Raw genomic sequence first — 22441 nt, 5'->3', positions numbered from 1 at the left:
TTGCCCAGCACGTGCAAAAGGCCCTGGGTTCAATCCTTAGCACCACATAAAATCTAAATAAACAAAATAAAGTTATTGTGTACAACTAAAAAATAAATATTAAAAATATGACAAGCAACTAGATATGTTCTTATATAACTCATGATAACATTGTCATCTTCAGAGTCCCAAAAAGGATCTCTTCTTTTCCAGAAACAAAGGTATTCCCTGCAATGATGGATCTCAAACTTTCAAAGTTTCTGTCTTAAACTTCTTCAATTCCCTGGAGCTGACTGTAGGAGAAAGATCCATGTGCAGATTAGAAAGTAAGACAGAGAAAAGGGAGAAAGTAAACAAAGGTGAGACAAAAAACAAGAGCCCTGCAGGGAGTCGGTTTCAGCCTGATCCCACAAGGAAACTCTGGAGAATTGTCCTAGTCTTCACTAGGTTAGTGGGTGTCCAGGGAGTCTGCACTCACATTGTCTTCTTCGTGTCCTTGACAATGAAAGAAAATCCATAAACGAACTTGTTTTAGAGTGTGGACCAGAGATTTCTGCTGCAATCTAGGTATCTATTTGAAGTTTCTTGTATTATCTATAAAAATTTGTGTGAATTATCTTCATCAGTTACTTGAGAGTCTTTCCAAATCCATGAGTTTGATTTGCTATCTTCAAAAGTTGTTTTAACTAATATTTGATTTTTTTTTAATCTTTAAATTTTAGGATTGTTTTTACCATTCTTTACTAGGGGTTCATACAACTTCAGTTTAAGTAGAAATAGCTTCTTAATGGTTTTCTTTTCTCCTGTTCCATTTATAGTTCCCTCTTCACATTGGTAAGATGGAAGCCGGTTTCTGATATATCACATACCCCATCTTTAAGAGGAAACCAAGAAGACATCAATTTTTTTTACTATTCAGGTTCCTTTCCATAAATTCTTAAGAGTTTTTCTAGTCTAATTTTAAAAGAATCTGAGATCTAAAGTTTCCTGCAACTCTACATGAAGATTATAAGGACCTATGCTGCCATGCCAAACTTTTCAAATATTTAACTGCCTCTTTACATATGGAAATGACAAGAGACTCTCTCAGATTCCAAGTGCTGTTGACATGATTGAACAAGTGTGTAGTTTGTTTATTTATTTATTTGTCTTTCCTGGTAAAAATTTTACTAATTTATCAGTACCTCTTGCCCCCACCTATTGCTCCTTAAACCATGAAGTGCACTCTGGGGAAACACCAAATCCCCCAAAACAGTCGCTACTGCTGTGAATGCATCAATAACTACAATAGCTCATCACCTAACTGTGAAATAATTTAGGATATTTATATTTGAAAATATGCACATTGGTGCAAACTAGTTACGAGTCTTCCTTTTCTACTAAGAACTTCATCTTACACAGCAATGATGTTGCTCAATACCACACACAGTAGGAACACTTCTCCTCATTGCTCTTAATCATTGATTTCACACTAAAACCAAATTAATCTTCTCAGGAACTAGGAGCAAAACGTGTCTTCATGCAGTTTCAAACATAGAAGAACTATGCTGAAACAAATGGAAAAAAAACAGGAGGTTTTATCACCTACTCTTTTGTTTCCAATTAGAGAAGATCTTCACCCTGACAGACTTAGACTACTTATTCTTCATTTCTCTTTTCTGAAGAGAAGTTTTTCTTCACCACAAAATCTGACACCTTCAGAATACTGTGAAATGGAGATAATATTAGAACTTTACCTCATAGTATTTTGTAAGAATTAAATGAAGTGTAGAGATGCTAGAATATCAGGAAGTATCAGGAAAGGCCATTTAGTATCCACAATGATTTATATATCATAATTAAATGCTAAAAGTCAAGGTATATTTCTATTATTAAGGAAAAGTCACATGTTAAAAATAATTTGAGAAACTAGGAGCATTAATGAAATTATACTATAAGCACTAATATTGTAAATGCCTACACAAAGAAAAAGTTTTTTATGGAATTCATTCAGTCTAAAGTTCATTTATTCAATAAATATTAATAATGCAGAAATGGAGATAATAATGTGATTATTTAACACTAATATTACAATTTTTTCACTAATAGTTGTTAAGTTCTCAAATATTTAGTTGTTGAGGTTTTCTATCTCTAGCCATTCTTTTTTTTGACATTTAAATTTTTTTTTCTAATTAACTATACATGACAGCAGAATATATTTTGTTTCATTGTACACAAATGAAGCACAATTTTTCATTTCTGTGGTTGTACATGATGTAGAGTCACACCATTTGAGCAATACCTAGGGTAATGATGTCCATCTTATTCCACCATTTTTCCTACTCCCATGGCCCCTCCCCTCTTGTCTCTCCTTTGACTAATCCAATGTTCCTCCATTCTTCCAGTATCCCCTCCCCCCACTATAGATGAGCATCCATTTATCAGAGAAAACATTCAGCCTTTGGTTTTTTTGGTTTGTCTTACTTCGCTTCGCATGATATTCTTCAACTCCATCCATTTACCTGCAGCATAGTATAGTGATGCAGCCACATCAATGTTTATGGCAGCTCAATTCACAATAACTACATTGTGGAACCAACCTAGATGCCCTTCAGTAGATGAATGGATAAAGAAACTGTGGTATATATACACAGTGAAATATACTCAGCATTAAAAGAGAATAAAATTATGGCATTTCTCCAGCCATTCTTACTCAAAATGTCTGCAAGTTTTTCTATGAATTCCTCCATGTATTTACTTCTGATTATGCAGTTGTGCCATGACTATTTTCAGTTTTCAGAACAAATGTTTCTACATATGACTATGTGAGTCAATAAAATGTAAAAAACAATTATCTGCAGTTAATATAAATATGATACCCTCAGGTGTCCTAGATGGATGTTTTCATTCATTCATTCAATTGTTCACCCATTGATTCTTTCATCCAGTGAATTACTGGTGTTCACACAGAACAAGCAAATTAATAAACAAGTACTCAATAAGTATTAACTATGAATAATAATTGCAATTTTAATTATTGCTAAGCACCTAGTACAAGTTAGGTAAACATACTGCACTTCAGAAATAATAAAATCAAAAAGTAATATATGAAAGTGTTGTCTCTTGTAAAATTTGCAAGGGAGAGGCTTGCAAAGGTGTTTTTAAGGTGGGCAAAGAAGATCAAGATACAGCAATTGTCTGTAGATGCACAGAAGTAGGAAGAGATTAACTCTGCTGGGGGCTGTAGGCACCTGGGACTTTCTGAGACCATCACATGTTCAAATCCTCTAACTTCTTGTGGTCACTTAACATATAGTATAAAGCATACTGAATGTACCTTTCTGTTATTAAACTTAATTTTGTACAATTATAGACATAGTTTATATTTTGCAGATATTTAATTAAGTATTCATTAATTTTAACACTGCAATTTGATTTTTAAATTTGGAACCAATATGTACACTTCTCAGAATTTCTAAAGTTTTTTTTTCTTTTTAAAGAGAGAGAGAGAGAGAGAGAGAGAGAGAGAGAGAGAGAGAGAGAGAACCCTCCAATATTTATTTTTTAGTTTTTGGTGGACACAACATCTTTATTCTATTTTCATGTGGTGCTGAGGATTGAACCCAGCGCCCCGCGCATGCCAGGCGAGCGCATTACCGCTGGAGCCACATCCCCAGCCCTCAAAAGTTTTGAGAGATGTTCAAAGGCTTATACACACTTACACTCACTAGCTGTGGTATCTTCTAAGTGGATCAATAGTCCTGGTAAGGAAGCATCAGGAAAGGCCTCAGAGAAATGTGAGCTGCATTCTAGAAAAAACAACCATGCATGTTCCCTTACTTATTTCAGGCTTTTCTCAATGGCCATCCTAAGAAAATGACCTGAGAAGTTATCCCACAGACCCTCTGTGTTACTCTTGGTGTGTCAGTTTTGCACATGTACTTACTCGGATAAGTACTTCTCCTTCAGGTTTTGAGAAACGAATGGCCAAAAGGGATTCTTTCCCATCTCATCCTTTTCTGGCACAGGGCTATGGTGTTTTATGACTGCTGAGACTGTATGTGAATATAATTAGCGTCCTGTGGTGTCAGAGTCTAGGTAATTTCCTCATAGAACAATTTTACCTCCATTTGAAGCATCACTAATTTCATTTTGTACTTCAAGACACACTTTTCTTTCTACATGCCTGAAGATTGATTAATCTGAGGTGGTGCCGAAAGGTCTACTCCTTCAAAAGATGTCCAATAACTCAAGCCTCAAATTTTCCTGTTGGTATTAGTCATTTGATTGTTAAAAGTGTAGAGATCCTCTGTGTAGACTAAAATTTTATTTCTGTTACATTAACTCAGTGTGTGAGGAAAGCTGAGAATTTTGGAATAGACAAATCTAAAGGAGTCTTTCATTTCAAACTCACATAGTTGTAAGAAAGGGCTGAAACCTTTAATATTTTCTTTTTTAAACTGTATGAACTTAGAGCTACTTAATTTCTGCTTTGAACTCCTCACACCTAAAATTAGGATCAAATAATTAACAAATTTACAGGCATATTTGGAGGATTAAATATATTACCTTACATAAAGCATTTGGAACAGTGGTTGACATATTGATTTATTTATCCAAATATTAACACTAACACTATATTTCATGTTAAATATTTTAAAGTGATTTCTATCTCATAAGGCTTACTGTGGCCAAAAAAATTTCAGAAATGCATTTTCAGTGGTAATACTACCTATTGAAAGAGGCACAAGACTCAAGAGGCATTGAATTTACATTTCTAATTCCACAGAGTAAAAATGTCCATAAACCACAATGCCTATAAAAATAATCCAGAAACCATATATGGAATTCATGGTAATTGAGAACATTTTCCCTCCAGTTTTTGGGAAGGCAAAGTTTACTAGAAAATTAACTGAAGGTGCAATTTTTATTAACATAAGGGTAAAAAATATTTAATAAAGTTTAAACTGTTCTAGGTGTATTCTTCAGCACATAAAACATGAGCACACATTCACATATATGACATATCAAAAGATGATTTAAAATAATTCTTATTTTTATAATACAGCAACTTCAGGAACCCATATACCTGGCAATACTTTGTTTCTAGGTGGCAAGTGTATGCTATTATAGGTACTGAAAATGATAAACACATACATATATGGTGTTTTCTTTCTACATATTATTTCTAACTTTCTCCCTACTTGTTAATATTACCAGAATTTATGCACACAATTTTTAAAAAGCAAATCAATATTCAAAGCTGAGAGCCATTGTTAATTTTTAAATATAATTATATAATTACATATATTCAAATGCTTAAAGGCGTTCGTGAAGTTGGTAATCCACATTCCATGAGGATCTTTTCCAAAACCACCATTTCCTGTTGCTTTTCTAGCAGCAGGTCAGAAGGACCACCTGGAACCTGTGGGTGTATCTCATACTTTTTCAATAAAAATGATTATAAAGTTAGAAAAACTTATCACCACTCAATAAGTAAACTAAATTATCTGTCTGTAGGGATAGAATCTTGCTAGCAAGGGGAAAGTGTGACTTACCTTTTGAATTTCATACCATGAGTGTATAATACCTCTTTGGAATTTTTGTGAGTTTTTAAAGGATTTTAATACATTTGATTAGTTCTCCCTTACTAGTATATTTTGTGTCATTGGATTTGATAATAATGTATTAATTTTCATCTTACCGTTAGGGTCGATACAAATTTGACCAAAGCTTCTGTTAGCTGTCACTGTCTTTTGCTAGAAATTTCTCTTCTAGATTATTAAATATACACACATTCCCTCAAAAATAAGTTTTAAGAATATTCTATAAGTACTATATTACTATATTTTATAAACAGCAATGAGGAGGGCAAAGAAAAAAAATCAAGGTAACACTTTTTATTTCCATGCAGGAAGATAGAAAAATAGGTTAAATATGGTTATTATAACATAGTCACATAGTTATAAATTATAAAGCAAAAAAAAAATCAGAGTAGAAAAGGGAAATATAGTATCAAGATGGAGCATGGAAAGTTTGCATGGACCCCAGTTCATCCCTCAGTTCTGAGCTTTAGTTGCATACAGCAAAATGTCCATGATAAATTGAATCGACTAGATACTCAATATGACCAAAATGAGTATATATCATCTCCATCAACTCTCTTCTACCACTACCACTGAGTTACTCAAACCAGAAATGTATGAGTCATCCCTGAATCCTGCTCAAACCTCACTCTCCATGTCCCATCTGTCACAGAGGTTAGCAACTTCTCCCACGTGGCTGTAAGTCACTTCTATTCATTGTCATTGTCACTATCCTAATTCAAACCAACATCATCTCTCACCAGGTCCTTGCAAATTCTTCCTGACACATCCCTTACAGCCATTACTGTCTTCTTCCAGTGTGATTAAAACTCATCTGTCACACTTCTGCTTCAACCCTACCATGGTCCCAGTCATCCTTCCCATCTCTTAACTTCTGGGAAGGAGAACTGACTAAGAATCAATAGCCATTTTTACCCTAGTCCAATACAACAACAATCTTACTGTTCTTCTCATTCTTCATTTATGAAAACCTTCTTGACCCAGGAAATTTATTCATATAAGTTCCTCTGCCTGGAATATTCTTTTCTGTATCAGGTTGGCCTATCTTTCAAATTCCAACTGAATTTCTTCAGGCAAGTTTTACCTACAACCTCAGAATGAGCTACATGCATCAATTATGGGTTCCACGATCTCCTATCTTTTTCACTTCACACATTACATTTACACCTATTTCTATGCTAGTTTTCTCTGCAACAACGGAGTGCAAATTTCAAGATAAGGGTCATGTCTGACTTTTGAGTTCATTATTGCTACTGTTTGTTCAACAATGCATGATAAAGAGTAAGTGCTGTATATATTCATTACATATATGTATACACAATTGAATATTATGAAGAAGAATGGCAGATGATTGATGACTGTTTTTAATTTGCATTTATTTATATAGTATACAATCAGATTATATTGAAGCATGATTTTTTTTTTTTATTTTGGTACCAGGGATTGAGATGCTTATCCATTGAGCCACATCCTTTTTATTTTTTATTCTAAGTCAGGATCTCACTAAGTTGTTTAGGCCTTACTAAATTGGGGAGGCTAGCCTCAAACTTGAGATCCTCCTGTCTCAGTCTACTGAGTTGCTGGGATTACAGGTATTTGCACCACACCTAGCTGAAGCATGATATCCTAATAGTACTTAAATTTTGCCTACTCATTGTACATTTGGGATTATGTTCTCCAGCAACTGACACATTCTCAGATTCCATGTGTTTTTTCCCATTTCACATATTCCTAGCAACCATATCAGGAATGTCTTCAAGAGAGATGTCCAGAGTTAATTTGCCATACAATAAAGACCCATTTTAGGCATCAGTAAATTTAAGGTTTATAACAGGAAGGAATGAAATTTTAATTATGTTAGTTACAGCTACTGATAAGCAAAGTCCCTGTGATGTTACTACCTAGACAAAACCAATATTCTTTCATCTTTTTTTATTTTAATTGCCGCTTGAGTCTTTAATACTAATCTTCTTTTGAACCTTCACTTATTTTCTGGAAATGTCTGCTCCTCCCTTTCTTCTCAGACAAAGCTAAAACTGTACCAAATTTTATGTCCTCTCAATCTTTTTAAATAAATGACACTAAGGCTTCTTTTGCTTTCTTTCCATTCATTATATCTTGTTCATTAAAAGATTGCTTTATTTATTAATAACACAGCAAAGGTTACACATATTACATCATTTTACAACAGCCCAGTGGAGAAGATACTCTTCTTCCAGGAAAGGAAACTGAGGCTTGGAGAGGTTAGATCACTTGTCTTAGTATTTGAGCTAGACTTTAAAGGGAAGGTTTACCTCCTTTTTTTTTTTTTTTTTTTTTTTTGTGGTGCTGGGGATTAAACCCAGGGCCTTGTGCATGGAAGGCAGGCACCCTACCAACTGAGCTACATCCCCAACCCTTACCTGCATTCTTTATGCTCAATTTGTACTGCACTATTTTACTTGTTGAGATGCAAACTCCTTTTATTTAACTCTTCTCTCTTAATTTTAGATACACAGTAGGTCTTCAACACATACTTTAAGTACTCCCTGGGTCATTATCATCCAACACATACTTTAAGCACTCCCTGGGTCATTATCATCGGTTTAGATGGGTGAGAGTATTTGTGGCTTCTTTTGTTTACTAAATTTTGTTCTAAGAACCTAAACTGAAGTGGGCCTAGTAGAAGGGGCTGGAATATAGGAAATACAAAGTCAATAATGGTTAAAGAAAAGCCCCGTTTTGAGATATTTTCTGGGAGAGCGGAACTTTATAAGGATTCTTCATTTGGTTGCCTGAGTATCAAACTATTTCGTGAATCCTCTGGTTACAAATGCTCATAAGCCAAACTTTTTTTTTTGCCTCTTCATTATAGTTAGCTTGTGTAAAAGATTCCCACTGTATGCAATACTGGGGCGGGGAGCAGGGGGAGCACGAAAGTCAGCTATTTGCCTTGGCCATAGGTCTGTAACTGGCAACCCAAGTGCATACAGATAGGAGATTTACAGATTCTCTTCCCTTCTTCGCCCTCCCACATTCCCTCCAGTGTTTTGCTTTGGATGGCCTCCAGCGAGTTTCCGAGCCTGATAGAGCGTCACGCTGCAGATGTGCGCTGTGTCTGTGGTTGTTTTAAAGTGCTGTTTTACCCGTCTCTAACCTAGAAACTTCCTTAGTCGGTGAAAGCTCACAGCTCCCCCTTCCTGTTCGTCCTCCCTCCCAGGGAAACCCCAAGCCTTCACAAATTCCTTGGAGTCTTCTCCCTAAACTGCCTGCAAATGACCCTTTAACCCAGGTGGGGGAGGTGAAAAGTTATCAGGAGGTGTGTGGGTCATGACTGCATCCTGGACCGGATGGACCCCTAGTGCTGCAAAGTCCTGGAGCCTGCAGCTCGACCCAGCCGCCTGCAGAGGACCCTGCAGCCCAGGGACCCACCCTCTACAGGGTCCTGCCGGTACCGGACTGGGCACCATCGTCCGTCCCCCAGCTCCTCTCACCGCCACCCACCACAGGCTCAAGAGGTCAGCGGGCCGCAGCGAAGATCTGGCAGCAGTCAGGGATCTGGACTTGAAGTTGTCTAGTCTGGTGGTTAGGAACGCTGTTTCCGAAGTGCAATTTTGGTTTTACCTCTCTCCACCTGAGTGACCTTGGGCAAGTTCCAAAGCTTCAGTGCACCAATTTCTAAATCCATAAAATGGGGGCACTGAAGTGATAACTAAAAGCTAGGATTGTTGTTAAGAGTTAATATAGAATTTCCCAGCACGTAGTAGGGGCTCTTAGTTAATGGTTACAACGTTTAGTAGTAGCAGTAGTAGTTAGAGACTAAGCACTGTGGTCCAAAATGCAGGTTTGAGCTCTGGCTCTTCCAGTTCTTCGCTAGGGAGTGGGGGGCCAAGGGAGCGGAAGCAAGTGCCCTATCCCTTTACCCCCTTCCAAGGTAAACTCGGGATTACTCAGAGCCTGTAGTCGCGGTCTAGGGCTCCTTCAGACGGCCCTGACATCCGTGCCGTGAGGGTCCCTTTCTCTGGAGCGGAGGAAATATTTCTTTAGTGAATTGAGCACCTTTTCCCTCCCTCACTCCCCATCTTAATCTTGCTGAATTCTCTGGGTCCCAGTAGCCGCGGTGAACCTACTGGGGCCTCAGGCAGGAGGGAAGAGGCAGCCTCGGGGTGTGCAATTCCCTCCGGGCTGGGGAAGGGAAGAAAGGAAGAGGTGGTGCGGACACCCAGGGAGAACCCGCCTGCCTCAGGCGGTCGCGAGCCTTTTCTTCATTTTGCCTGCCTTCTAGGGACCGCTGGAGCTTGTTGGATCTAGGGGCGCAATCCTTGAACAGCCGGGTGTCCAGCTCCCCAAATCGGACCTAGGGGTTGGAAGCGCCCTCTCCGCGTGCCGCCCAAGTGGGCGGTGAGCTCGGGCCCGCGGGGTAAGGAGGGCGCGCAGCGGTGGGGAGTGTGCCTGCACGTGTGTGCGCGCGCGGGTGCGCGTGCGTTTGAGGGAGTGTGGGGGGCCTGGCCAAGGCGCGTCCCACCCTGCCGCCCACCTGCCCTTCCAGCACGGTGCAGCTGCCCACATCCTCTCGTCCCCCGCACCTGTGCTAGAGCACTGCCCCCCCCCTGCCACCACCCCCTGCAGCCCGCATGCCCCCATATCCCACCTCCCCCTCATCCAAACCCCACCCTGCCCACTAATAGTTTCCCAATGCAGAGTCAGACCAAAACCTGGAGAGACAGCCTTGCCTTCCTGCTCCCCTTGCCCCCTCCCCCTCCTGCTATAAATAACCAGTACTAGCGGGTCAGGAACGTCACACCGCCAGAAACCAGGACCCAGAGGTTTTCTTCTCTGGGAATAGGGGGCAAAGGGTGAGGAGGAAGAGAAAGGAATCGCTCGTGAGTAGTGAAGAAAAGATTGCTCTTTGACTCCTGAGACAGACTGAGCATCATTTTATTCTTTTTGTTCTTTCCTTTTTTTTTCCTTTTAAAAAATGTTTTCCATTTCTTTCTTCTTCTCCGCACTCTCCCCACCCGCCCCAAATCCATGGGGTTGCTCCACACTTCTCCAATTGGTTTCTTTCCTCCCTCCCTCCGCCCCTGATTCCCTTTCCCACCCACCCCACCCCCACTGAACGTCCCCACCCCCACCCTAGTCTTGCCCCAGGCAGGGGATGCTATTCACCTAAGGAAATAAAGTTCAAACTCCTGGTCCCTGTCACCCTGCTCAGACCCGAAGTGGGCTTCCGGGGGCACCCGTTTTCCATTCGCACCCGACACCTGCTCTCCTCTAAATTCTTAATCTGGTTTTGCATATTTAAGAGGACACACACACACACACACACACACACACGCACACGCAGGCACACACCGAAAACCCACAACCCGCGAGGTGCAAAACTGCCTCCTGCAACTACTGAAACTTACCAGACGCTGTAGTTGTTTTTGTTTTAACGAAAGATCAACAAATATTTTACTCTGGAATGATCCTGTGGGGTGTCTTTCTATATAATTCAAATATGTATATATTATACATGTATATGCTTTTGCTTTTTCCCCTTTAATTTTTTTTTTAAACAAGGAAATCTGCTCCGTCCGCGGCAGCCGCTGCTGCCCCTTTGATGTTTTGGTACGCCGTGCGCATGCGCCTCACATTAGAATTACTGCACTGGGCAGACTAAGTTGGATCTCCTCTCTTCACTGAAACCCTCAATCCCATCAAAAACTAAAGGGATGTGGAGAGTCCGGAAAAGGGGCTACTTTGGGATTTGGTCATTCCCCTTAATAATCGCCGCTGTCTGTGCGCAGAGGTAAGTGTCTTTTTTCCTTTCTTACTTGGCGGAATTCTGTCTGCATACCTCTGTGAGAAGGATGCTGGAGACGATGTGCTTGCTTCCTTATTGATGCCTATTTATTGTCATTTCTTTCTTTAGTGTCAATGACCCTAGTAATATGTCGCTGGTTAAAGAGACGGTGGATAGACTGCTGAAAGGCTATGACATTCGTCTGAGACCAGATTTTGGAGGTAATGGGGTTGCCTTGCAAATAAGAAACAGCCCAGCTACAGCTGAAGCTGCCTTTTGAGCTTTGTGTTCACTCTCTTCCTTCCCCTTAGTTGAGGGTACATGTGGCACACTGAATGAATTTCTGTTTTCCCACATTGAAAAAGGGATCCAAACTTATGCTCATGTGTTACTATCCAACACTTGAGAGGTCTTTCAGAGACCCTCTTAGTGTGGACTCAGATTTGGTGACTTGCTTTCCTTTGCCTTCACTGTTACAAATCCTTTGCTTTACTGTCTTTGCTTCGGTGAGAGACAAGCCTGTTAAGTTTGGTTAATGGTGTGCCCAGAGAATCTGTCTTGCAGAAGGCCATCGTGAACATTTTTTGAGAACAAGATGTGCAGGCAATTGGTTGAGAGGTGGCATTAACCCCCTGTGCCCGCCTACTTTGGAAGAGTTCCTTTGGCCACTGTTTAAAGTGGCTCATCTGAATATCATCCACTCCTCCAAGCTTCAGCAGCCTGAGGGAGAAGGGGAGGGGCTGTAGGGTAAGAGGGTAGGGGGGCAGCTGGGGTAGGTAGAAAATGACATCTGTCCCTGCAGTCCTAAATATAGTGATATAATCATTTAATTTTGCTTTAGACTTTTCTGGCATTCACAGAGTTAAAACCTACACACCTAGGGGGTGTGGGAAAGAATGAGGAAGAGGGGGTTTTGATGCAATATATAAAAATCCTGTCCTCTAGAATGATTCTTAAGCTTCTCTTAACTTGTGTGCATTCACAAGCTGAGACATCTACACATGTAGACAGAGCTGGAATCCCTCAACCACCAGCACACGTGTGTGCATATTCAGTGGAGCAGTTCCTAGAGGAGTGGGTGTCTACCACTGTTTTTGCAAAGCAGCAGGAAAGTGAAGCATTTGAGGATTAGCAGTGGAGAGGGGTTTGAGACATGGTGTCCCATGCCTAAAAGACAACTCTTGTTAAGAATGAATAAGTTCTCAGAAATCACATGGCTGACCATGTTGGTTTGCAGGTCCCCCCGTGGCTGTGGGAATGAACATTGACATTGCCAGCATTGACATGGTTTCTGAAGTCAATATGGTGAGTATGGAGATTTATGGCTATGTCTCTGCAGACGTTTGATTAGGAATAGGGTTAAGGAGGGAGCTGGCCATTGACCGTGGGATATGTGGGAATATATGTGTGAGGAGGAGGAAAGGGCATGGCATTTTGCCTTGAAATTCACTGTGTTTGAGGTTACAGAGCTGGCTCATTTTGGTCCCTAATATTTTTCTTTTCAACCTGATTCTGACACTTGGGTCTTGGTGTAGAATGAGAAAAATGGATCACATGTTTGTTCCTGAAAGGCAACCACATGCTGGAGACCCCTGCAGATGTGACCTTTCTTAAGGCTCCATAGAAAATTCAGTTCATGAGTGTTTTTTTTTTTTTTTGGATGGGGTTAGCTGAAGAGAAAAGGAAAGAGGTATTTTTTATTATCATGTAACAGAAAAATTATTTGACAGAAAGTATAACCTGCAAATTATGGTACAAAGAGGCTAAACAAAAAAATCTTGGATACTGAGGCCCACTTGTTGCTTTTGGAAATCGCCTACTTATAGTTATTGACAACCCCATTCCTCATCTCCAGGGCTTGCCACAGGCTTTAACCCTTTTAGTTCATGAAAACAAAAGTAAAAATTATCACTCAGTTCCTAAAAGGCTGGCTAAGTTCCACGTGTCATCTCTGGTCACTTCTGGAGTGTTATTCATCTTGTGCCCTAAGCTTGTATGATTTATTGACAGCTTCTTTAGTGGTTACCTTCCTGGACTTGGGGCTAAGAGAAAAAGCCTCTGTGTTCCCCAAACGGGAAGCACTTGTGGGGGGTTTGCTTCATGCAGGAGCGCCCCCTGCTGCCCATGTTGGAGCACTGCAGACATGCATGAAGATAAGTGTCCCAGATTCCCCCACTGAGGTGGGGCATTTCTCTGGTAACTTTTCTAATTTAAAGTTTTTTCCTTTGGAAAAGCCCATCTAGAAGGGCCACACTTTGATGTAAATCTCCAGAGTTACTTTTGACAGAGCACACAGCACATTTAAGAATATTGTGAATCCTTCTGTCCAGAAGGTGGATGGATAACTAAAGAAAGGGGGTATAGTGTGTAAGATTTTATGCAGACACTTCTTGGCCAGCCATCAGGAACTGAGAATTAGGACTCTTTATTTATTAACTCAAGATGGTCAATATACCAAACTGCTAAGTTTCGAACAGGCTCTCAACATCACACACGTTATATTCCCTGAATTTAAACAGGAACCTGAAATAACCAGTACAACCCTTATCCATTGCCCCCAAATAAGTGATAGTGTATGTGGGATTATGTCAAGGTTCTGAAGAATCTTATGAAAACTTAAAGGGATGTTCAACTATTTCAGCAATGTTGTAGTGGCATGAATCTTTTTGTGTTCTAATTATTGGGAAAGTTTTTATGATATAGATGTCAATACTGACCAAAGACAATATTGGATGGGCAGAACCACACATTATGAGATTCCCTGTGTGGACAGACAGTATTTGTTAAATGAATTTCTCAGCTATACAGATAATCACTTTGGGGGGATTGAAGATTTTTCATCAGTTTATATTCTGAGTTTCAACATAAAAATAGGAAATGGTCCCAATGTGGGTATCTCCTAAGTTCCAGGTACTTGATTCTAGATTGTGTTGCTGAAAACAAAGTTATATATATAAAGTCATGTGTGATTCTGTGTGTCCTACATGTGGTTGGATTAGACACTTTTGTATTTTTTTTTTAAATTTATGCCGTTTTCCTGCTCTCAAATTATATTTTAATGCTTGTTTCCTTAGAGGATTATTAAAAGTGTTTTGTGGGAAAATAGTAGGAAGAATCTAGAATTCAAAGAGACAATCATGAGATGACTAGAGTTTATTGCAGTAGGTTAACTAAGCACTTAGTTCCATAGAAAGTTGTTTGAGTGGTAGAGTTTTTGTTTTCTTTTCCTTTCTTAAGTTGTATTCATTTTTTTTCCCTTTATGAAACATTTTGGAGAGATATCTCAGGTGGACTCCATGCCAAGACCTGCAAGTCAAAATATAGATCCAGCTAAGGAGAGGTGTCATCATTTAAAGCTATTTACTGTGGCTGAAAATCATGGGATGTTGAAAGTACAAAAATAAATGTCAAGTTGTAAATGGGACAGCATTGCAGCATTACTGATTAGAACCGAGTGTTAAAAGTTTGAAGCCAAGGCTGGGGTTGTGGCTCAGTGGTGGAGCACTTGCCCCACATGTGTGAGGCACTGGGTTCAATTCTCAGCACCACATATAAATAAATGAATAAAATAAAGATCCATCAACAACTAAAAAAAATATTTTTTAAAAAAGTTTGAAGCCAGATTCCTTTCTTAGCCTAATGCTAACACTGGTGGATATGTTCAACTACATTGTAGCTTGTTGAAAAATGAGCATCATTTTAGCTAGCAACCCAAAGAATCTAAAACTAATCCTCCAAAGAAATTTTTTTGTTATATCTGTTGCTGCTACTTTATTTTTAAATATGGTTGCTTGCTTCAAAGCAGCAGATGAGTAATTCCATCACTAGTGCTTAAGATGATGTTTGTAGTATATTGTCCTTTGAACACATTTCTAAAAGGGTTAGGATCTTTTGGTTAGTTCCATTAATTATTTAAGTTAAATTTCAGTTGATTAATATGCATATCTCTCCCTCATTATCCTTTTTGGACTGCAGTCTCTGGTAATTGTAACTTTCTTATTCTAGCACATCTTTCTTTGAAGAATGCTGGCACTAGACCATTTTAAATTGCTGTTGACTCATTTGTGTTGAAGAAAAAATGTCCATCCATGTCAATGTGATACTTCTTATAAGTGACAATGATGAAAAGACCCTGGACTGAATCAGGAGTCTTGGATGATAGTTGTACTGCTGGTGCTTAGTCATACTGAGGATAGTCACAGCCTGAGTGAGCTCAGTTTCCTTCTTGTTAAGGGAAAGTAATAGTCCCATTTTACCCATCTCAGGTGACCACCAGAATTAATAAAAGATATATGTGAATGTATTGGTGTTCTATGAACAGAAATTAATACCATCCTAGTACCCAAGAGACAAAGTCTCTAGCACTCCTGCTGCTGTCCTACATGTCTTTGCATTGATAATCTACCTCTTTAGGTCTTAGTTTGCTCATCTTTGGAACGAGAAGGAGCATGTTCAGTTCACTTCCAACTCAGAGTTACATGTGTCTCCTGCTTGGTTTGTAATAGCAACTCTACTGTGTAAAGAGAACTTTCAGGAAAACTTGGGGATTTATAAAAGCATTAGGAAAATGCAGGACTCCTAAATGGCTTAGAGTTGAGAGTTCTAAGGAAGGTGGCAATTGTATCTAAGCCATGAGACTCAGATGACTGTCACCCCATGAAAGATCTTTGGAGGAATGAGACTTCAATTAGAATGCTCCTGAGCAGGAAGCTTGGCTTTGGAATGAAATATTTTTAGATGTTTTGGTTAAATTGGCAGGAATCTTTTTGTTAAGATTCTTTGATGAAAAGTGCATTTTAAGATTCAAATTTGGCTCTGAGGATTATGGACCGAAATAGCTTTCTCTTCATTTAAAGCAGATTCTTCTCCATCTTGAAGCAACACATTTGCCAACCAACGAGTGAAGCAATATTTCACTTTTGAGGAAAGAGTTCTAGTAAACACATACACAAATTACCTTTTTATGGAATGGCAAATGGAGAAAAGTATCGCTTTTTTTTTTAAAAAACAGATGTTTCTTGCATCACCAGCTGCACAATTTAAAATTCCATTCAACCAATACTTATTTAGCTGCCACTATGAGCGCAGCATGTGTAAGACCTCAGGGACAGAGTAGTGAACAAGACCAGGCTATCCCCTGACCTCATGAAACTTAACATCTAGGTGTTCTCTAATCTTAAATTCCACATCAGGTGCTTACTGTGCTTCTGCCTAGCTTAATTCTGCTCTTTTCTCTAAACCTTTTCTGCCCAGAAGGTATACAAGTGTGTGCACAGTGGTCTCTCTCCTATCAGTTCCTTTGTTCCTTGTTCATTTCTCCAGTCATTTCATGCTTGGTATCTCAACTTGCCTTATATTTTAGACAGTTGTTCTATCTTATTCTGTCATGTTTATAATTTATTTCTAGACAAGGCACTGTCTCCTCCAGTGGGTGAATGCCACAAATAATGAATGAGGAATTCACTTTCTTAGCAGGAATACATGGTTGGTCACCACACACTGTACTATCTATGTGGATAAATAGAGCAGAGAATCATAGCACTCAGCTTTGAGACATCCACCATTTAAAATATCAGCATAGGATCACAAGTGCTTTGAAGAGAAAATCGACAGAACATAGTAGGCATATAGAATACTGATGCACTACATAGAAATTAGCTTCAGGATAAAGGGGTTAGAGATCTGTGGATAAATGTTCCAAGCAGGGGGAAAAATGCAAGTGACACAGGAAAAATAAATAGTATTAGGGATTTGAAAATAGGTTTAAATGGAGCAAAGGGGTGAGAAAACTGGCGTTGAAGCCACAGGGAGTGGCCAATTTTGTGTTTACCCAGTAGTACAACTTTTTTTTCCCAAAGGCAGTTAGGGACCCAAGAAGGGGTGTCCTTAGAAGAATGACATGATGACATGAGCAGATTCACACCTCTAAGAGTTGATGTGAAGGGTGGCAGGTGGGCTCATCTGGAGCGAGACTTAAGGTTGGGAGATGAGATGGACACCTGCTGCAGAAACCTGGGAAGTATTGACAAACTAAGAAAGGGGCAAAAACCAGCAGAGGTGGAATTGGTGTATTTACAGAGTAGAAGTGGATTTTGGTAAATCCCACTTCCAGTGGTTTCATTTGTCACTACAGGGAGGATGGGGAGAGCAGTGGATGCTGGGAGGATGAAATATGTGTGTAGACAGTGAGTTGAGCTTGGAAAGTGCTGAATTTTCCTTGCACAAGGAACCTCCAAGTGGAGTTAGCCAGCAGGTGATTCCTTAGCTAGGGGGATTGCAATGATGAGAGAGAGACGGCACTTATAACTGAATGGGCACAGAGAGAAGAAACTGGGCAGACAACCCAAAGTGAGGTCTTGTGAGCACTGTACTTTTCAGTGATAGGAAATCATAAAGGAGCCTACAAAAGAGATTAATACACCGCTCAGGAGCAGGTGGAAAGGTAGAGTAAGGCCCTTCTGATGATAAAGCAACAAGAGCATGTGAAAGAGCAGCAAATGACCAGCTGTGTCAGATGCCATGAGAATCGGTTGTAATTAGTTGTGAGACTCGTCTCCCAGATGTTCTAAGAGGACACGTTGGTACAGTGCCGTCAGAGGAGGTTTGGTGGATGGAAAATACACTTTTGGAAAGTTTGGATCTTAAAGGAATTGGGGAGAAGGAAACAGATGAAAAGGAATCCTGTAAGTTGGAGGGAAATACTGTTTAGAAGGAAGCAGGCTGAGGATGAAGAGGGGAGGTGGGTGGAGGAGCAGAAGGAGGCTGAAGGCCTTCTTGCCTGAAAACCTTCAAGTTCTCAGTGACAGGAGACACTTTCTGCTGAGATTCAGGGATTAAAATTAGCTGCTGTGAGGAAGAGGTGAGTGAGGTGTCTCAAGAAGCATGACCATGATCCTGATGAAGGGTGTGTGAACTCAGTGGCTACCAGGAGACTCTAATTCTATACGAGCTGTTCTTTGAAACTCCTACTCTATTTGGGCAAGCTCTTTTCCTGACTGCTTTTTCTCCTTCCCTTCCTCCTCCTCCTCCTCCTCCTCCTCCTCCTCCTCCTCCTCCTCCTCCTCTTCCTCTTCCTCCACTGTGTATACAGTGCTCAGCAATCTCCATCATCATTATCAGCAGCAGCATTGGTATCACATTTATATAATAATATTACCTATTGTTTATTGAGTCCCTAACTTACACAGATATTGTATTAATGTTCATCATCTAAATCAGACTTCCTGTAGAAACTGAGGTTCCCTACAATCAAAAGGGGAACTTGAGGCCCAGAAAAGTTAAATGGCTTATTCAAGGTCACACAGGTAGCAGGTGATCATTTTCCCATCCCTGGTTCTTAGCATGTGGTACATGCTGCTTTTAAATGCAGCAAGGCTTTCTTCTTTGATCATTTCCATTCCATGCTGACCCTGTTTCTTCACAGCTATTTTTATTCTTGTTTTGGAGACAGTGAGTGGATCAAATAGAACTAATCCTTCACGAGATGCTTCTGTTGCTCCTCTCCATCTTTATCTTCAAAATGTTTTGATTTTATTAAAGTGATTGTTTCAAATAGGTGTTTTATTATTCAGTATGAGTTAAATATAAGACACAGTTCCTGTCCTTGGGAAACTTATATTTTATATTACATTTACTTAGCAGAATTCCCAAGGAATAAAGGAAGATTTATGTAGAATCTCAAGGAGTTGGAGGTGTTGCTCTTGTCCTCAATTCTTTCATTGCAAATGGGTGACATTTGTTAGCTGTCTAGTAATATTTCTAGTGCTTCAGCAAATTCTGTCAGGTAACCATCCAGGTTAATAATTTATGATATATAACTGCAAGGAAATGTTGCTTGATTCATTCTCAAGAACATTGTGGTTTTAAGCTTTGGGTGGGTGTAGTGTAAAAGACCACACCCTTTTTTTGGGGGGGTGGGTAACATGGATTGAACTTGGGGACACTCAACCACTGAGCCACATCCTCAGTCTTCGTTTTAGTATTTTTATTTAGAGTCAAGTTCTTACTGAATTGCTTAGCACCTTGCTTTTTGCTGAGGCTGGCTTTGAACCAGTGATCCTCCTGCCTCAGCCTTCCAAGCTGCTGGGATTACAGGCATGCACCACTGCGCCTGGTTTTCTTTGTCTTTCTTTCTTTCTTTTCTTTTTTTTTTCTTAAGATAACACTTTCAGTTGCACTTTTTGTTTGTTTGTTTGTGGAGAATGAATAATTTGTGCATTTTGATTGGTTGTCCCTCAAAATAGTTCTCTTAAAGGTGGTTATTTTCACCTCTTGCCTGACCTTATATTTCATCAATTTTAAACATCTATACACTTGATAGTTTCTCAAACTGTTTCTCTTGGCTAATGCTTGGGATAAACCCTTACTGTTACTTTATGCTACTGAACAATGCTTTTGCTTGACTGAGGCATGAAAATGAGAAGCTGACTATGGGCTTAGTCTGTCCGAGAAAGCAGGTAAGGGAAGTATCTTGGATTTCATAGTTTAAATGTGCATCTATATTTTTTTAGCTCTTTTCCCCCCAAATGATGAAATATTCCTGGGAATTCCCACATGAACATAAGTTGGAGAAAGTGTTCTTTGGTGGGGGAGGAAGGCTTACTTTGAGGAGGGACACAGTCTTGTTTTGCAGCTGTTCCATACCAGGTTTGTAACCTTGGTGCTGTTGGCACTTTGAGCCAGACAATGCTGTGTTGTGGAGGGCTGCATTGAACACTTCATGACCTTTCACAGTGTCCCTGGCCTCTACTTCCTTGATGCCAGTGGCACCCTGGAAATTTCGAAAGCCAAAAAAATGTCTCTAGAAATTGCCAAGCATGCCCTGTGGAGCAACACTGTCCCCTTGAAGAAGCATGGTGTGAAGAGTTACGGTGTGCTATCTAGCAAGTGGAGGAAAGGAGGGAGGGCTCTTGAGCACAATCTCCACTTTCACTTATGGTTAGTGGGATATTGTGGAAAAAACAATTTAAAAATACTAACCAGCATCCATATCCTCATCTTTTCATTTCACCTGTTTTAGTTTGCCTGTGTTACATCCTAGTTCTTGTTTAGTATTCATATTTTGCACATTGCACTTAGTTATCTTGTTGATGAGATGTTACACTGTATATTTTAACTTAATAGATCACGGTTATCTTTACAGTGTTATTTCTAAAAAGTACACAACATTTCTACCACCCATGTCAAGGGGTGTGTATTTTTCCAGTCTTTGGTTTTACACGTATGTGCTCACACAGGAACATATTGGCAGTTTCTTTGCCAATGGCCCATATTTTTTTTTCAAAATGGGAATCTATTAAATCCATTTTGTAGTTTGTTAGCTATAATTCTACTGGTAGACTATTTGAAAATGAAGTAACATATTATTTTCTTTTACTTGTGCACCATGAATGATAATATGGAAGTCAAATTCAAAATAGAGAACTGAATTTAAATAATATGGAGGTTTAAGTATGTATTTGTCAATGTTATTTAGTACCTTGACCTATTACTTTGACACAGCTAATCTTTACTCAGCTTCTATCCTGATATTACTCAGATTTTCCAAAATCACACTGTTTTCAAATGACATAAACAAAACTTTGAAGCAGGCTATTAAAAGAGGAAGAAGGAATTAGAAGGGTCAGAGTTTTTAAAGATAGAAACACAAGATATATTTTACTTCCAATCATGCATTTTATTGGCAAACTAAGTGTTTTATTAAATAAGGAGATACATGAGTTTACACTATGCTGTCACAGTTTATATGGAAGAATATGGGGGATGTGTTGATCCATTGACTTGCTCTGGTGCTCTGTTTTGCCACATTCTATTGGCATTTCTACTGCCAAGTCTCATTTCCTTGCTCTGTAATTTGGCACCTACTGCCCATTGTCTTGCCAAGAGGCCTTAACTTAGGAGTAATTCTTCAAGCAATTGAAGATGAAATAAGTTCTCTCCTAACACAATAGGAACAATTAAATTAATCAAGTTTTAGAGTGAATCCACATGTATCTTAAAAAAGCCATATGTGAGTAAGCCATAGAGGAAGATCGAGAGATTTTGAGCCCGGTTTCTCTGCATCCCCAGAGCTGAGCTCATGCCTGATAATTACTAGATGCTCAGCAAATATGTATTGAGTTTGTTGGAGGAGTCGTTGAAGGACTATCATAGGCTACCAGAAAACGTGTCTCAAGTCCTAATTAATCTGGCACTGTACCAATTAGGCTGTATTGTAGACTGTATTGTAGGCTGTATTTGAGACAGCTTTAACACCAGAATTAAACCTCTCTCTAGAGTCTAGAAGAATTTATCATAATTGCCTAAGGGAAAGTGAGGGAAAGATGGAGACAAGAATGTTTCAGAGGTGGGACAGGAATGTGGCATATTCCTTAGGTCTAGAACTAGAAATAAAGCATCGAAAATTAAATTTTTTACAGTTACTCTTAAACTTTTTTGCATAATAAAATTATCAGTCTGGTGTTAATATTCATATTTTCTGAATCTATGCTCAGAACCTGATTCAGCAGGTCTGAGGTAGTTTCAGGATTCTCCATGTTTACAAGCTCTCTAGATGACTCTGGTGGAGGTACTATCATGGAGGAGGGTGTTGTGCTCAGAACACTAGTTTAAGTGAAGTAGAAGTGAATATCATCACCTATACACACAACTGGATAACAGCTGACCGTCTCTGGTTGTAGTAAGGGTTTTTGCAATGATAAAGACCCAATTGTCCTGAGTAGCTGGGATTTGTAGAGGAAGATTTCATGGAAGAGCTTGAACTAAGAAAGAAGGAACAGGACAATTTGAATAGATGGGGAGTAAATAGAATTGTCCTGTTGGAGAAGGAAGTGGGACATGGACAATATGAAAAATGTCATGGCATGTTAGCAATAATGGGGTTACTAAGAGACAAAAACTCTAGGGTGTGTATGATCATCTCATTTAACACAAAGAAATCATATGAACTAGGAATCAACATTGCCTCTTGCAAATCTGGGAACTAAGCACTAGAAAGGTCATCTAATTTCTAAAATTCTACAGGAAGTAAGTAGATAGGCATGCTGGGGTGCATATATATGGGGAAGTGTAATTGCATACTACCTTGAGAGCTCTGCAGAGCAGATATTAA

The 22441-nt window shown here is 39.4% G+C and overlaps 1 protein-coding gene across 1 annotated transcript in view; it reads left to right on the top strand.

Annotated features, from left to right (window-relative positions):
• The first annotated feature begins 10356 nt into the window (after nt 1-10356).
• Gabrb2 (gamma-aminobutyric acid type A receptor subunit beta2) overlaps nt 10357-22441 on the top strand; it is a 228056-nt gene continuing 215971 nt past the window's right edge. The window contains exons 1-4 of the mRNA XM_077797704.1: nt 10357-10426; nt 11109-11337; nt 11461-11552; nt 12569-12636. Of these exons, the coding sequence (XP_077653830.1) occupies nt 11261-11337; nt 11461-11552; nt 12569-12636 (237 nt within the window). The 5' untranslated portion in view covers nt 10357-10426; nt 11109-11260. The remainder of the gene's footprint in view (nt 10427-11108; nt 11338-11460; nt 11553-12568; nt 12637-22441) is intronic.

This window comes from Urocitellus parryii, chromosome 1 (assembly GCF_045843805.1).
Source record: "Urocitellus parryii isolate mUroPar1 chromosome 1, mUroPar1.hap1, whole genome shotgun sequence".
Lineage (NCBI taxonomy): Eukaryota > Metazoa > Chordata > Mammalia > Rodentia > Sciuridae > Urocitellus > Urocitellus parryii.
The sequence above is the reverse complement of the archived record's forward strand: the minus strand, read 5'-3'. Positions and strand labels throughout refer to the sequence as shown.